The 14,449-nt window shown below is 50.7% G+C and overlaps 3 protein-coding genes and 1 long non-coding RNA gene across 9 annotated transcripts in view; 2 read left to right on the top strand and 2 right to left on the bottom strand.

Annotated features, from left to right (window-relative positions):
• DOC2B (double C2 domain beta) overlaps positions 1-6,854 on the top strand; it is a 40,485-nt gene extending 33,631 nt beyond the window's left edge. For 2 of the 3 annotated variants that reach the window (XM_049801714.1, XM_049801712.1), the window contains 5 exons: positions 877-1,003; positions 1,209-1,366; positions 3,501-3,582; positions 3,824-3,920; positions 4,598-6,854. In XM_049801714.1, coding sequence (XP_049657671.1) covers positions 877-1,003; positions 1,209-1,366; positions 3,501-3,582; positions 3,824-3,920; positions 4,598-4,734 — 601 coding nt within the window. In that variant the 3' untranslated portion in view covers positions 4,735-6,854. The remainder of the gene's footprint in view (positions 1-876; positions 1,004-1,208; positions 1,367-3,500; positions 3,583-3,823; positions 3,921-4,597) is intronic. The other variant, XM_049801713.1, reaches the window with a different exon arrangement.
• LOC126039118 (uncharacterized) lies at positions 4,569-10,272 on the bottom strand. The gene is made up of 3 exons (XR_007506211.1): positions 10,184-10,272; positions 6,865-8,380; positions 4,569-4,656 (listed from the first exon to the last, which is right to left on the bottom strand). It is a non-coding gene; the product is annotated as an uncharacterized LOC126039118 (long non-coding RNA).
• LOC126039116 (pinopsin) lies at positions 8,054-13,371 on the top strand. Of its 3 annotated transcripts, XM_049801718.1 has the most exons (7): positions 8,054-8,115; positions 9,473-9,779; positions 10,264-10,433; positions 11,020-11,202; positions 11,643-11,788; positions 12,001-12,240; positions 12,713-13,371. In XM_049801718.1, exons 2-7 carry the CDS (start codon positions 9,681-9,683, stop codon positions 12,829-12,831), a joined length of 957 nt encoding a protein of 318 aa, XP_049657675.1. In that variant the 5' UTR covers positions 8,054-8,115; positions 9,473-9,680; the 3' UTR covers positions 12,832-13,371. The 3 variants fall into 3 exon arrangements, with proteins under 3 accessions (XP_049657675.1, XP_049657674.1, XP_049657672.1); XM_049801717.1 differs by lacking the exon at positions 8,054-8,115 and having other exon boundaries at positions 9,129-9,779; XM_049801715.1 differs by lacking the exon at positions 8,054-8,115 and having other exon boundaries at positions 9,696-10,433.
• The window catches only part of TEX14 (testis expressed 14, intercellular bridge forming factor), a 39,804-nt gene continuing 37,212 nt past the window's right edge, over positions 11,858-14,449 (bottom strand). For both annotated transcript variants that reach the window (XR_007506204.1, XR_007506205.1), the window contains one exon: positions 11,858-11,934. The gene's annotated coding sequence lies outside the window, so the exon portion shown is untranslated. The remainder of the gene's footprint in view (positions 11,935-14,449) is intronic.

Here is a 14,449-nt window from a genome sequence, read left to right as displayed (position 1 = left end):
GTGGGAGAGGAGGTGGAGGACCCCCTCCATGTCCCAGACGGGGCAGCCAGGTCCCCAGCACCAGGAGACATGCCATGCTCGGAAAAGTGCCCGAGCTCCTCTCCTCTCCGTGGGGAGGCAAACTTCTGCTGGCCATGCAGTCCGAGAGTGGGTTTAGGAAGAGCCTCCCACACCGGGCAGGCTGCAGCTGGGCTGGTGGCGGCTCAGAATAGTTTTGCTTTAGTCACCGATGATTTTGATGTTTTAATGGAAGTGCCATTAGAACGCTTGAGGCCCCAGGTTGCTCTTCCGACAGTGCCTGAGCTGGGGCGTGCGTTAGACACAGCCACTGCGGCACTGCAGGGTTGTGATGTTCAGGGTTCGGGAGCATCTTCCCTGGAGGGACCCCGATCTCAGGGGAGGTTACAGCCATCCCAAGGGGTGCAGGAGCCCTGGCCTGGATGGGGTCTGAGCAGGAGACATAGCCATGGTGGCTGTGGGGCCCAGCTGGGACGAGCAGGTAGCTCCACATGGGTGGCTGTGTGACAGAGCTGGGAGACATGGTGTAGCTCAGCCTCCACCTCCTGCATCCCTCTGCTTCCCTAAACCTGGCCAGTCCTCCATCCCGGCAGCCTCGGGACTCGGCTGCAGAGGTGAAGCAGACCAAGATATTGGGTGTCACATTTAAACATCACGAGCTGCCCTCTCCGGGCTGTAGCAGCAGATTGATGCCCTCCAGCTGCCTGCGAAGGAGGTACCCAGTCACCGGCCTGGGGAATGGCGGCCTCGAAGTCGTACCCTTGCTGGGGGGACTTGCAGTGCGACGGGGCAGCCCCTTCCCTCGTGCCATCGCCTTCCCTCTCCCCGGTGGTCCCGCTTACCTTGTGCTTGTTGCAGGATCTCGGTCTGCGATGAGGACAAGTTCCGCCACAATGAGTTCATTGGGGAGACGCGGATCCCGCTGAAGAAACTGAAGCCCAACCAGACCAAAAACTTCAATATCTGCCTGGAGAAGCAGCTGCCGGTGAGTGGGGGGTTCAGAGCAGCGTCCCCCACCGTAGGCCCATGGATACAGCAGCTTCTCCCTCCGGCATGTGGGAACGTGGAGTAGTTTGACCCCTGAAACGTGATCAGGGATGGGGAGAGCATCCCTTGCGCTGGGGAGGTGGGTGTCCAGCCGCAGCTGTGTCCCGGAGCAGCCTCCCGACTGGGTGCCTTCCCTCCCCCAGATAGATAAAACAGAGGATAAATCGCTGGAGGAGCGCGGCCGGATCCTCATCTCCCTCAAGTACAGCTCGCAGAAGCAGGCGTTGCTGGTGGGCATCATCCGCTGCGCCCACCTGGCCGCCATGGACGCCAACGGCTACTCCGACCCCTACGTCAAAACGTGAGTACTGCTCTGGGGCTGCGCCGAGCTGGGCAAGAGGCTGCCGCTGCCAGCCCTCCGTGAAGCCATGTTGTCCCCTCTTGCTTCTCCCTGCAGTAGAAATTAATTGATCTCATTAGGAGATGCAAATGAGGGCGTCACGGCGGCAGCTCGTATTCGCCTGGAGTGTGTTATTCCCTGGCAATGATTTTACAGCACTTCAGAGTAACGGAGGTGCAGGATCTGCCTGGTGGCGCGTGGCTGTGCCTGCCCTACACCGGGGCATCGTGTCGTCCCCACCGGTTCAGCAGCAGTGCCAGTGAACCGGTGCCCCGCTGCCAGGCTCTGCGCTGCGTGTCAGCACTGCCCTTGCTTGGGAGAGGGTCTGCGGCAAGGACGCAGCCCTGGGGACAGAATTGGTGGCCCAAAGCAGACAGGTATGGTCGGGTTTTGCTGATGGCATAGCCCCAGCACGGCGGCTCGTGGGTCTCATCTGGCGGCATGGGGATGGGTATCCCCCAAGCAAGACGGTGCCTGTGCCCGACGGTCCTGAACCTTGCTCAGCACCTGCAGGCACCTTTGCTTTCCTTCCCAGCGATACCCCCAGCCTTTTGACTCTTCGAAGCCCACACCGTCCCCTCCCAGGACGTAGGGGACGGGCAATTAATCATCCCCTTTCCCAGGTCCCAAGGGAGAGGAAGCTCCCAGTCCAGCTCCCAGCCCAGCTCCCAGCCCGGCAGCGGGGCCACCACCCCGCGCTTTGGAAAGACTCTAATTACAGCATGTGTGTAATTAGGTCAGACAGCACTTTAATCGCAACCGTGGCTCCGGTGGCTCCAAGGCCCGGTTAACAGAGCCGAGGGCACATTTACAGGTCCCACTGACACTTTGCAATGTAAATGACTGGGAGTACCTTCCTTTTGAAAAATACCAGCAATATTTAAAAAAAAAAAAAAGAGCCATTAAAATGACTGTAATGGGCTGCTGTGACTCAGCCTCATCCAAGTGATTCAGGGAAGTCAGTGTCATCCAGGGGCTACTAAGGGATACTGAGGAAGGTGATGGTTTGCTGACGCAGAGCTGGGCTGGCGTGGGGCCCTGCATTGCCACAGCTCTTGTTTTTTTGGGTAGATGGCATTTTTTCAAACTTAATCTCTGCAAAGCAGAGAAGGAAGCTCCCCCTGCGCCCATTCCGTGTCCCTATCCCCAGTGTGCTGACCCAAACTTTGGCACTTTCGGGGATGATATTTGTCAAGGCAGAACTACTGGGATAAACTGTGCCTGGCGCTTGGGAGGCCAGTAATGGAGTTTATCGGCAGCACACTTTCACCTTCCAATTTAATTGTTCTTTAGGAGTGGAGGTGTTTGCATAAAAATCCACTCGTGCTTTTTTAAATGCTCATCGGAGGCTGAGCCACTGAGGTAACAACTCCTGTTGTTGTACAGAGTTGTTTTGTAGGTGCCCCTTGTGCTATCTGCAGTAGATTGTATCTGCAGGGCTTGAATCAGAACAGATAGACAAAGTGATGATTCTCGGTACAAGCCCTAATTTTTTAATTATGAGCAAGATCTGGAAAGTGTAACAAGAAAGCAGAACTGATGTTTAAAGGAGCAGCACCAATACAAAACCACGATGAATTGACTTTGGCCCGGCCCAGATTTTGGACACCCTCTCTGCTTGATGACACTTTAATCTTGTTTGCTTCTCAGCCCTGCTGCTGCGCTGCAAAATATCTGCAGGAAACAGCAGGGCACGAAACTGCAGTGGCTGCACTTGCTCCTGTTCCCTCTTACAAACCTGCGTGTAGTTTCTCTCTCCTGGCAAGGCTCTGGATGAGCAGACCGGTCGCAGGGTCCCAAGTCTGGACTGGTTCTGGACTGGGAGCGTTTGACTTTGCGAGCGGGGAACATGTGTGCGGTGCCAGTGTCCCCTAGGGACTGGAGATGGGATAATCGGTGCTCTCTGATGGCAGCCAGTGACTCGTCTTGTGCTAACGTGGGGAAATGCTGCTTCTTTCCAGCCATCTCCAGCATTTTGGCAGAGGAGGAGTAGAGGGAGCTGCAGGTTTGGGGACCTGGGCAGCCCTACCTGCCTTCCTTGCCGGGAGGGGGTACGGGACCTGTGTGCGACGATGCTGCCTTGGTTTCGTTGCAGTTACTTGAAGCCAGATGAGGACAAGAAATCTAAGCATAAGACGGCGGTGAAGAAGAAGACGCTGAACCCCGAGTTCAATGAGGTGGGTTTTTGCAGGTTGTGGTTCTTGCCTAGGGGCTTTTCTCAGTCCTTGGACTTAAAAAGAGGGAAAAAAACCCCCAACCCCAGTCTTTAGGTGAGGGATCAGGGTTAAGTTCCCTGTGGGTGGCAAAGGGCAACAGCCTGAGGAGGAGGATGGACAGCCCCAGCCGCCTCCCAGGGGTCCCAGCCCCTGCAGAAACCCATCAAGGGTTCGTTCTGACTCTGTCTCTGCTCCCCAACAGGAGTTTTGCTATGAGATAAAGCATGGCGACCTGGCAAAAAAGACCTTGGAAATCACAGTGTGGGACTATGATATCGGGAAATCAAACGATTTTATAGGTGAGTGGGGCACGCCAGAAAGTCTCTTTGACCTCTCTCTTTTTTTTTTTTTTATCTTCACCTTCTGTGCCTCTTCTTCTTTCATCTGCTGCTGTTCTGCACTTCTCCAGCCTCCCTGTTTGTTCTCCATCCCCACGTTCATTCTTGCTGGGTTTCTGTTCTGCTTTTATCCTTCTCCTGCACCTGAGCCTCCTCTCCGCAGCCAGCCCCGCTGCTCCTCACTTCAGACATCCCCTGCTCAAGGAGCACCTGAGCAGTGAGAAGATGCGTCTTCCTCTCCCCTTCTGTTTTCAGATCTTTTCTTCTGAAGAAAAAGCAGGTTTAACAGGAAGGTTTCATTTATCCCTGTTGGATGTCTAGGCTTGTTGTGATTTTGTTACTGGTCACTGTGATTTATTGTTAACAAGTACCCAGTATCTCTGACGGCCGCTGCAACTGCAATGAGTCTCCCGTCCTCGGCACAAGAACAAGCTGCCCGGGGCAGGTCCCGGATCGCAACCATGAGGGGCCGGGGACGCCAGGCTGCGATTGCCCGTGTGTCACATCAGGTCGTGGCACCAGGCCAGGAGAGCAGCTGCATGACCTGGCTCCATCCAGTGTCCCCCGGCATCCCTCGGCATCCCGTGCAGGGCTGATGCTCACCCCACACCTCTCCCTCTCTCTGTCTTTCTCTCAAGGTGGAGTCGTGTTAGGAATTAATGCCAAAGGCGAGCGGCTGAAGCACTGGTTCGACTGCCTGAAAAACAAGGACAAGAAAATCGAGCGCTGGCACACGCTAACGAATGAGCTGCCGGGGGCTGTCCTCAGCGACTGAGCGCCACGGGACTGCTCCCCGGGTGGGCACGGCTCTGCCGGCCACAGCCTTTGGACTTCTCTCGTTTACGGCTTTGGATACGGGGGATCATGGTACCGGGGGCAGCCGGGAGAGCGGGACAGCCCGTGCCATGGCCTGGCTGCAGGGAAACCCTTCCCAGGGAACAAGGCAGCGGCGGTTTGCTCTGCTCAGCAGGTCCCATCCCCCTAAGGCTTTTCCAAAATGCCTCTTCGCACCCCGACACACTCTCACACACACTCACGAGCGTGCACATGCATGCGCACACACGCACGTGTGCACACGCGCACGGACACCACACGCCTGCATGCACTGCGGTTCTGACTCCTAACTCTTTGCTATACTGAATTACCTTCTTGCTGCCTTGCAATTCAGTGGCAAAAATGAATGCATCAGTCTCCGTTCGTGTATCTAATATGAGCAAAAGGCGTCACTAAACCCGGAACTATTTTTTCAAGGCAATTGTGCCATATTTCTGGTGGTTTGTCAGTCTCTGTGGTTTGGGCCTAAACAGTCTTTTATGCATTTAAAGCTCCTCTGTTGGAATGATTGTGTCCCCTGATAACCTAGGAAGACTGTTTGCTTTTCTTCCAGAAATGTTGTGCTCGTCCTCTCCAGTAACCCATGTAAAGTTAGCCAGCAAGCTGAAAGCGCTGTGCAGACCACGGCTTCCCTCTCACAGTCCCCGGGATCGGACGGCTTCACGTTTGCAGAAGTGGGGAGCAAAATAAAAAGCTCAGCAAAGCCACCAGCCGTTCCTGCTTCCCAGGACCGGTAGCAAAGTCTCACGCTGCCCGCCCAGCAGCCGTTCTCCTAATGAAACCATGCCTTCCTGCCCGGAGCCACACAGCCAGGCTTCAGCATGGCTGTTTTTCCAGCAAAGCCAGCTTTCAGGCTAAATTTTTCTATCACTTTTCCAATTCATGCCATTACCTCAAACCCAACCGAGGCGCTTTATGCTGTGAGCTGGTGGCGTGCAGCAAGCTGAGCCATGGGACTGAGCTGGCATCGTGTTTGCAAAGATGCTCAGCTCTGGCATGGCCATCAGGTTGGTCCATTTTCTGCCTCGGACAGCGTCCAAACCAAATTTCTGTGTCCGGCGCAGTAATAATATGATAATATTATTATTATAATAATCCCAGCTCTCATCCTCTGTGACCCACCCTGGCCAGTCTCTGCATCCTCATCCCACAGGGTGCCGGCTCTTGTGCAAACGAGATGAAGTCGTGTTTGCACAAGAGCCGGCGCCCGGTGGGATGAGCTAAAACTTTCTGCGAAATGCTGCACCTTGCCAGAAATTTTTGAAGCCTTTAAACCGTGATTTCTTAGGAAGAGCTGCTGTTTCCCCATCGGTCTCAATTACTACAGCTTCTGAGCCCTGTAGCTGTGTATGCGTGCGTGCGCGTGTGTTGCCGACTTCTTTTTTTGGAAAGCAATCAGATCTCTGGAAACCTACATTTACTTTTCAAAGTGACGATCGTGTTACACCTTGTTTGATATGGGGGGAAATGAAAAAACAATGTTCTTAGGGGCTTTTTTAATAACTTAATATTTGTAATGCATTCTACAGATATGCATGGATTTTATTTGAATGCCAGCAGCGTGTCAAGTAGGATGTTCCCGGTAATCCTCTCTGTCTGTCACTGGTCCAGCACCTTAAAAACTGGTTTGGGTCTGAGCTTCCAGGAGAGCTACAGGCACGCTGGATCGGCTGTGCCTCCCTTTCCTTGCAAAGTTACTTTCAATCCACCGTTTGTTTAAGCACATCTTGCCATGAAACTGGTTTATGCCTGAAGTGGAGTAGGACATGATGTGTGTGGGGGGGTTCCTTCACTTTGTATCCCAGTCTTTTCTAAGCGGACGGTCCGTCCGTCCATCCCAGCTGCATGCAGAGTGGTGGTCGTCATGCCAGGCCTCGTGAAATGTTTGATACCGATGTTTTGCTACCATGTGAAGGCTGCAGAAACTGTCCTTACCTGCATCCTAAAAGACTTTTGTATTTCAGTATTATCTATCTGTGTACTTTTTGTCAGATTTGTTAATATTTATAACGAGACCCAAAAATAAAAAGGGAAAAAAAAAAAAAAAAAAAGGTCGACGCCGCCAGTGCACCTTTTGAATCTCCCCGCATCGGTACCACGGTGTGTGAGCTTGGCGCGTCGCAGCACTTCTTGGATGGAGCGGGGAGTGACCCAGAGACACGAGATAAAGAGCTGGGGCCCGGCCAGGACTCGGGGAACAGGAGAAGGTTTTAAACCAGAGCATTGGGTGCTGCTTGGCTTTATTCTCCACTTTCCAATCTCTTGCTGCTGCTGCTGCAAAAAAACACAAACCAGCACTGTAACTGCGCTGGCTCCACGTCCCCTGCTTTCACCAGGGACCCCACTCCATGTCAGCAGGGTGCTGCGAGGTTGCACAGGGACTGTAAGCACCGGAGGTGGAGGGTGGGAGGGAGATTGGTCAAGGGAGGATTAAAAAAACCAACCAAACAAACAAAATCTCTGGGCTTTCTGAAGTTTCCATTAACTTCGCATCACTTAAGGCACTGTTCAGTAGCGTTAGCAGAAGGGCATTAGCAATGCCCCGTGTGGTGGCCGGGGCAGTCTCTGCATGGATTTTTGCCCCCTCAGACACTGTGACCATCCTCCCCGGGGCGAAGGTGCAGTCACGTCCCTGCACTGGGAGGGAGCTGAGATGCCACCCACCCCACGGCTGCTCCAGCTGCCTCATTTAATGCATATTTTTCCCTGCTGTAGTTTTGGATTGATCGAATGTGTATTTTCAGAGATTAATAATCAAGCTGCAAGCAGCTGGGTTGCTTCCTGGTGCTGAAGGCAATTCCCTCCTTGGAGGCTGCTGTCTCCCATGGGAAGCCCCGAAGCTGTTAGCTCTCCGCACCCACCTCGCCCTTCGTCATCGCTGCTCCGCGGCCTGGACCGTCACGTTGAAATTAAAAACCTGCCGACAGTCCCGGCACGTGTTACACCAGCTGCTTCTGGCTACAGCAGCGTGTGAGCGCGGCACAGGCAGATACTGTGCTTTCCTGCCACTTGGCCCAAATATCCACAAGTATGGCCCAAACTGAGCTTCCCTCAGAGATGGATACATGGAGACACCCCCCTTTACACATATATATCCCCCTATAGTGATACAAATATATATATATCTATAGACACACATTATATATACATGTATACCCATGCATATAGGTGCATGCATACATATGTGTACACATGTGACTGAGTTAATTATACGCTTGTGTCTCTTCATATATTTTTAAAAATAAAGGCTCGGCATTTCTCCTTACCATTTTTACCTGCTGACACGGTGCAGGAGCAGCAGCGGGCACAGGAGCTGGACCAGGTGAGCATCCCTGCGTGAAGCACGTCAGGGCAGGGAGCCGCAGCGCCGGGGGCCCACGGTCGCCTTCCCGGTGGGTGAGTGGGTGCCACAGGGGCTGTGGTGGTGCTGGCAGTGTGGCAGCGGCCGCCCAGGCAGAGCCTGGCCCGGCGGACGCTGTTAATCCATCGGCTCCATTTAATCGGCTCAGGGGACCAGGTCCCTGCACATCCCCGGCTGCGGCTGCCCATGGGATGCACAGCTTGGGGGGGGGAGTCTGTGTGTCTGTCTGTAGTTATTATATTTAGAGTTATACCTGTGTGTCTGTCTAAATACATAGCTATACATAGATAGCTATATAAATAGATACATAGATATGCATGTATAAGTACAGAAATGCACTTTCTATAGTATATTTCCTATATAATTATTATATGCATATAAATATTTTATATAATTTACATGTATGTGTATATAAAATATTTATATAGACTATAATGTATAATTTATTAGTATATGTTATATATATACTTTATGTATATATGTAACTCTACAAGCATACAGATAAGTATAGCTACACATTCACTTCTATATATTAGAGTATCTACAATATATTATAGTATATATAAGATATGAAACATTACAGTATATGCAATAAAAATTTGTTATATTTGTACATATATGTAGAATATATATTTTAAATCTATATAATGTATATATGTATGCATGTATATATAAATACATGCACTTATATATTTATGCATGTCTATATAAAATATACATTGTTACATACACAGCTATATACATATGTATATATAGTTATATATACACATATACATCAATATGTGATGTATATGTTAATAGATATGTGAGTGTATATTATATAGCTACAGATATAGGTAGCTATTTTTAAAGGCACAAACATGAAAGCATGTGTGTATACATGCACTCATTATAGTATATAATATGTAAATAAAATATATATTAATTACATATTACATATTAGATAATAAATATATGTATTTGTATGTATTACTTTTGCATAATTTAATATGCTTATATATGTGTATAAAATCTTTTAATTTATAGCTTATGTAAGTATTTACTATCTGTTATACATATAGTATCTATTGTATTATATGTTTGTTATATACAGTTACAGGTAGCATGGTCTCTCACGCTCGGTCTTGCATGCTGTCTCCACATACATCCATGTATGTGTATGTACAGATACAAATTAATTCTTCTATATAGTGTTATAAATATGTAATATATTTTAGATAGTTTACATTATACGCATTATTAAAATATGCTGGTTAGTATATGAATATGTTTAATATATATTTATCATGTATATTTACAACTGATGCAACTTAACCAGACTGGGGCCAGCACTTGGCTCTCGGCAGTGGCCACCAAGGCCTCTCCCGCGGCCGGCACGGATTTTCCTTTGCTCCTTTCCATGGGCTCACCCCTTCCCAGGCGAGGGGGAGCCGCTGCCCCCACCCCAGCACCCTGCACCCCCCAGGGCTGGGGGCTCGCGGAGATCCCGGGGGTCGGCTCCTGCGCTCCCAGCACAGGTCAACGGGATGGGAGTGCCCACAGCCCTGACAACCCACGGCACGGGGAATAACAGCCAGTCCCGGGTGCTGAGTGTGGGCAGGGGTCACGCTTACGGAGGAACGCAGGTGAGTTGCACAAGGTAAAAAAAAAAATAATAAAAAAAATCTATTTACTCAATTAAATGATGCACCGTTCGGTCATCAGATTTTTTTTTTTTAAGTCACTCTTTATCCCCTCTGGAATAAAGAGCTGATTATAAAAAGAGGGAAGGGAGAACAAACCCTTCAGTTGATTAAAAAAAAGCTTAAGGTATTTTAATGCAAAGCTCCTCTGGGGCGCGTCAGGCCCTCCTGCTTTATAAAGAAGCTTTGCTTTTGGGGACGGTCACCTGCCTCAGCTGGACCAGCAGCGGTGCTCCAGAAGCAACCCGATGTACTCCTCCAACAGCTCGGAGGACCCCCCAAATAACGGGACCCCGGGGCCTTTCGATGGCCCCCAGTGGCCCCACCAGGCCCCGCGGGGCATGTACCTGTCGGTGGCCGTGCTGATGGGCGTCGTTGTGGTCTCCGCCTCGGTTGTGAACGGCTTGGTCATCGTTGTTTCCATCAGGTACAAGAAGCTCCGGTCCCCGCTGAACTACATCCTGGTGAACCTGGCTGTGGCCGACCTGCTGGTGACGCTCTGCGGCAGCTCCGTCAGCTTCTCCAACAACATCAACGGCTTCTTTGTCTTTGGCAAACAGATGTGCGAGCTGGAGGGCTTCATGGTCTCCCTGACAGGTAAGGGCACGAACCTTCAGACCCATCTTGCGTTGGTGCTCTTGTGTTTAGCATTTGGGGAACATTTCATCAGCTTGCCGCATCTCCGAAAGTCAATGCTTTTGTGCTTGATGTAAAACTCATGTTCTTCTGCTATTCTTTAGCGCAGGGAAGGGTCAAGTAGATGGTTGGCTGTGCCAGGTCACCATATGTTCTGTCTTGGTCTTCATAGGGCAGGAATGTCACTTTTGGGCACATTGGGAGTCCTCGCTCGGGATGCGCTTCGTGGGTGCTGGCTGCCGTGTCAGCACATGGATGGTTGTGGGTGCATCAGAAACATGAAACTGCACAAAACCTTTTGTTGACACTCCAGTGGAGAAACTGTGGCCATAACCACGATGCATCACAGACACCCAATTGCCAACTTCATTTTTAAGGGCCAGATATCCTCACAGCTATCCCTGCCATAAGAAAAACATCTGACTTTTACTTCTTTTTACAATATTGACTTCAACAGCTCTTAACCTTCATCTGTTACATCCCAGCTTGGGCAGCAGAGCCACAGGAGAGCCTGTTCCTAAGACACAAACTCTCCTTCTCCCCCCAGGTATCGTGGGGCTGTGGTCCCTGGCCATCCTGGCCTTCGAGCGGTACGTCGTGGTCTGCAGACCCCTGGGAGACTTTCGGTTCCAGCACCGGCACGCCATCAGCGGCTGTGCCTTCACGTGGAGCTGGTCGCTGCTCTGGACAACTCCACCGCTCATGGGCTGGAGCAGCTACGTGCCCGAAGGTAGGGGAGATGTGCTTCAGACTCCACAGCATCATCTTCTTACGTATCATTTTCAAGCGTGGGGTAGTTTGAGAGCATCTATGCTGGTATTTAAAATGTTAACACCTCCTGCTTGCTCAGGCAATAATCCTCTCCCAGAGGTTGTTTTGCAGGAGTGCACGGCACAACACGCTGCAGCCAACCCAGCCCAAAACCTGCTTATGTAGAGGCTTGGCATAACGCTGCATGCCACAAGAAATCACCCTCCTACACAGAGCAGTCAGCCAGCCAAAAACCACAGTGACTGATCTCCAGGTCCTTGGGGATGGAAAAGCGAGAGGTGCTTGGGCAGCATGGCGAAGAAGGGCAGCGCCGGCGCCTGCTCTTTCGGAGCCTGTTACTGAGCCCCTGTCCAAACCCATGATTGGTTTTAGGCTTGTTTTGAAACTTGTTTGTTCCAGGTCTGAGAACCTCTTGCGGGCCCAATTGGTACACCGGTGGCAGCAACAACAACAGCTACATCTTGGCCTTGTTTGTCACCTGCTTCGTGATGCCCCTCAGCCTGATTCTCTTCTCCTACACCAACCTGCTGATGACTCTGCGAGCAGTAAGTACGGCGGGTGCAGGCAAGTTAATGGTTTTCTGCTCCCAAAACCGCTGGCGAGGCACACCTCTGCTGGGATGAAGAGCCTCACGGCAGGTTTTTGTGACAGTCGATGGAGCTGACATCTCCTGGCGCTGATGTCAGGGCACCTAAGGGATGGAAATGCTGTTGGAATTTGTTAATAGGCATCGCTCTCTCTCCAAAACTCCCTGCAGGCTGCGGCACAGCAGCAGGAATCGGACACGACACAGCAGGCGGAGCGGGAGGTGACGCGCATGGTGATCACGATGGTGATGGCCTTTCTCATCTGCTGGCTACCCTACACCACGTTTGCCCTGGTGGTGGCCACCAACAAAGACATCGCCATCCAGCCAGCTCTCGCATCCCTGCCCTCCTACTTCTCCAAGACCGCCACGGTTTACAATCCAATCATCTACGTCTTCATGAACAAACAGGTGAGGGAGAAAGCCACTAGCTAACGAAACCACAGCTTCGCTAGGGCTTCTGGAGAACAACTTAGTGGCCTCATAAAATGTGGAGGAACCATCTAACCTATCTGGAAGCATAAATGCAGGCTCAATCCAGCAGTTGCTGTATAAGCAGAAAGGTTTCGGGGAATAAAATGGAAAGGGAGGGAGCAGCCTCCGAGCCCGAATGAGAACTCATTTTCTGCTTCCATGATTTTATGGGGTCAGGCAACTTAATTTTAGATCACAAACTGCTTATTGAACGCACAAAGCAAACAGAATGAAACTTTTATCGTCAGTAAACTGCCAGGGTATGCAAAGAGTTAGGCTGGGAATTAATGCAGCTCTCACCCAAAATACAATGGGCTGCGGAGCGCCCACCCTGCAGCCTCTGCCTCCAAGTCTCAAGGCAGACACCAGCATTCTTCCACAACACGTAACCTGCGTTTTCCCTGCCCAGTTTCAGAGCTGCCTGCTGAAAATGGTGTGCTGCGGTCACCATCCCTGGAGGACGGGAAAAACCACCCCAGCTGCCCCCGGCCCCCGTGCAGCCATCGCTGCAGACGGGCTGCGGAATAAGGTGACACCATCTCAGCCTGTCTAACTGGGGCCAGATCCTGCCTGCACCAATATCAGATTCGGGCTCAGCCTGGTCCACCCAGCCTCATCCAACATGGGCTCAGAGAAGCTTCTCCCCATGCCCAGGAGATGGATGGCTCTCGGAGGTCAGAGAGGTTCCCCAGCAGCCCTCACGGTGCTCCCCAGAAAGACGTGACATTGTCTTCTTGTGGGAGAGGAGCCACCTCCTCATAGGATAAACTGCAAACTTTTATTTCCCTCTCCTAAGAAAACACCTCTCCCTTCTAGCCTCTCACCTTCAGGAATCTGGAGTCTTTTAAGAACAAAGAAAATAAGAGTAATTTTTCCTCAATGCAAAACATCAGGCTGAACACACTCAGCGGTGACCCCCCTCCACAGCGGTCCGTCCGTAGGACAGAGCCGCACGGTCGCCGTCCCTCCATAGACCAAGTCCTCTTTGCATCGCCTGATCTCGGTGTGAAGTTTGAGGTCACACTTTGAAGCTGGCAAAAAAAATCCAGCAGTATGTTTAAGTGCAGAGTGCGTTAATAAACATTAATAAACATTGACAAGTTCACATGCATCTGTTTTACCAGCTGATAGAAAGTTTGACAGAAAACACTTCGCCCCCCGCTACTATAGCTGGCGCTGCTTCTCTCATGGCAAGTGCCACATATGCCATCATAATGGATAGCAAGAAAAAAACATAGCTCAAAGATACAAAAAGTTACATATTTCATTTATACTTAAGGCAATAAGGAAAAGTCCACTGATTTCCCAGCAAGGGTGCACACCCAGGTTCTAACAGGCCCTGTGGACCCTGAGGACAAGGCAAGGCAGAGCCACGGCTGCCCCATCGTCCGGGTCCTCAACTGAAAGCAAAAGATGCCAAAGCCTGTAAGGCCAAAAATAAAAGACAAAAACCCCCTGTCTATGGGGTTCCATAGCTACACACCTGAACTTGAATCTCAAAACACAATGTTTACCTACACCAGCTGCAATTACACCTCTGGACTACGATGCAGTTTATGTGATTTAGGAGCCTATGGACAAGGCTTCTAAGTGCAAGGTTTAGACAATACCACAGACAAGAATCCCCCGAGACTCTGATCAAATTCCTCTCTCTTCAAAAATGCTATCGGCAGCTTGTCTGCCTCCGTAGTTAATTGTCTTTCAGAATTTGATTCTGAACACTTAAATTGCTTTCAAAATGAGACTGATCCACAGTCACAAGATTTAAAGATTCACTCTCCCCTCTGCAGTTTTGTTTCTATCGCCCGTCATCCACCAGGACGATCCCAAAACACGCCTCCCTTCTCTCCTCCTCCCACCGTCTTCCACCCCTTTTGCTGTTGCAGCGAAACCCCTGAAGGAGTTAGAGGGAAGCAATGCTAAAAGTTGTTCATCATCACCTCACTAAATTGCCTCACTAGCATGCAGTCCACAACCTGACAATCGGCAGTCAGAAATGCAATTTGGACTGGCACAGGTTGTGATGAGATTTGGGAGACTGAGGCTTTTGGTTTTTTTTTCCTTCTGAGATTCTCTGCTCCAAAACAAGAACAGAACAAAAAATCCCCAAACCAAGACCAGTACGATGACAGGTACAAGGGAGCCA

The sequence above is a fragment of the Accipiter gentilis genome, chromosome 6 (assembly GCF_929443795.1).
Source record: "Accipiter gentilis chromosome 6, bAccGen1.1, whole genome shotgun sequence".
Lineage (NCBI taxonomy): Eukaryota > Metazoa > Chordata > Aves > Accipitriformes > Accipitridae > Astur > Astur gentilis.
The sequence above is the reverse complement of the archived record's forward strand: the minus strand, read 5'-3'. Positions and strand labels throughout refer to the sequence as shown.

Excerpts from the sequence above, each read along its gene's own strand:
- LOC126039116 (XM_049801715.1), top strand. The coding sequence starts at position 10,085 with ATGTACTCCTCCAACAGCTCGGAGGACCCCCCAAATAACGGGACCCCG. Across the intron at positions 11,789-12,000 it reads TGCTGATGACTCTGCGAGCA|GCTGCGGCACAGCAGCAGGA; the intron begins GTAAGTACGGCG and ends AACTCCCTGCAG. Across the intron at positions 12,241-12,712 it reads ACGTCTTCATGAACAAACAG|TTTCAGAGCTGCCTGCTGAA; the intron begins GTGAGGGAGAAA and ends TTCCCTGCCCAG.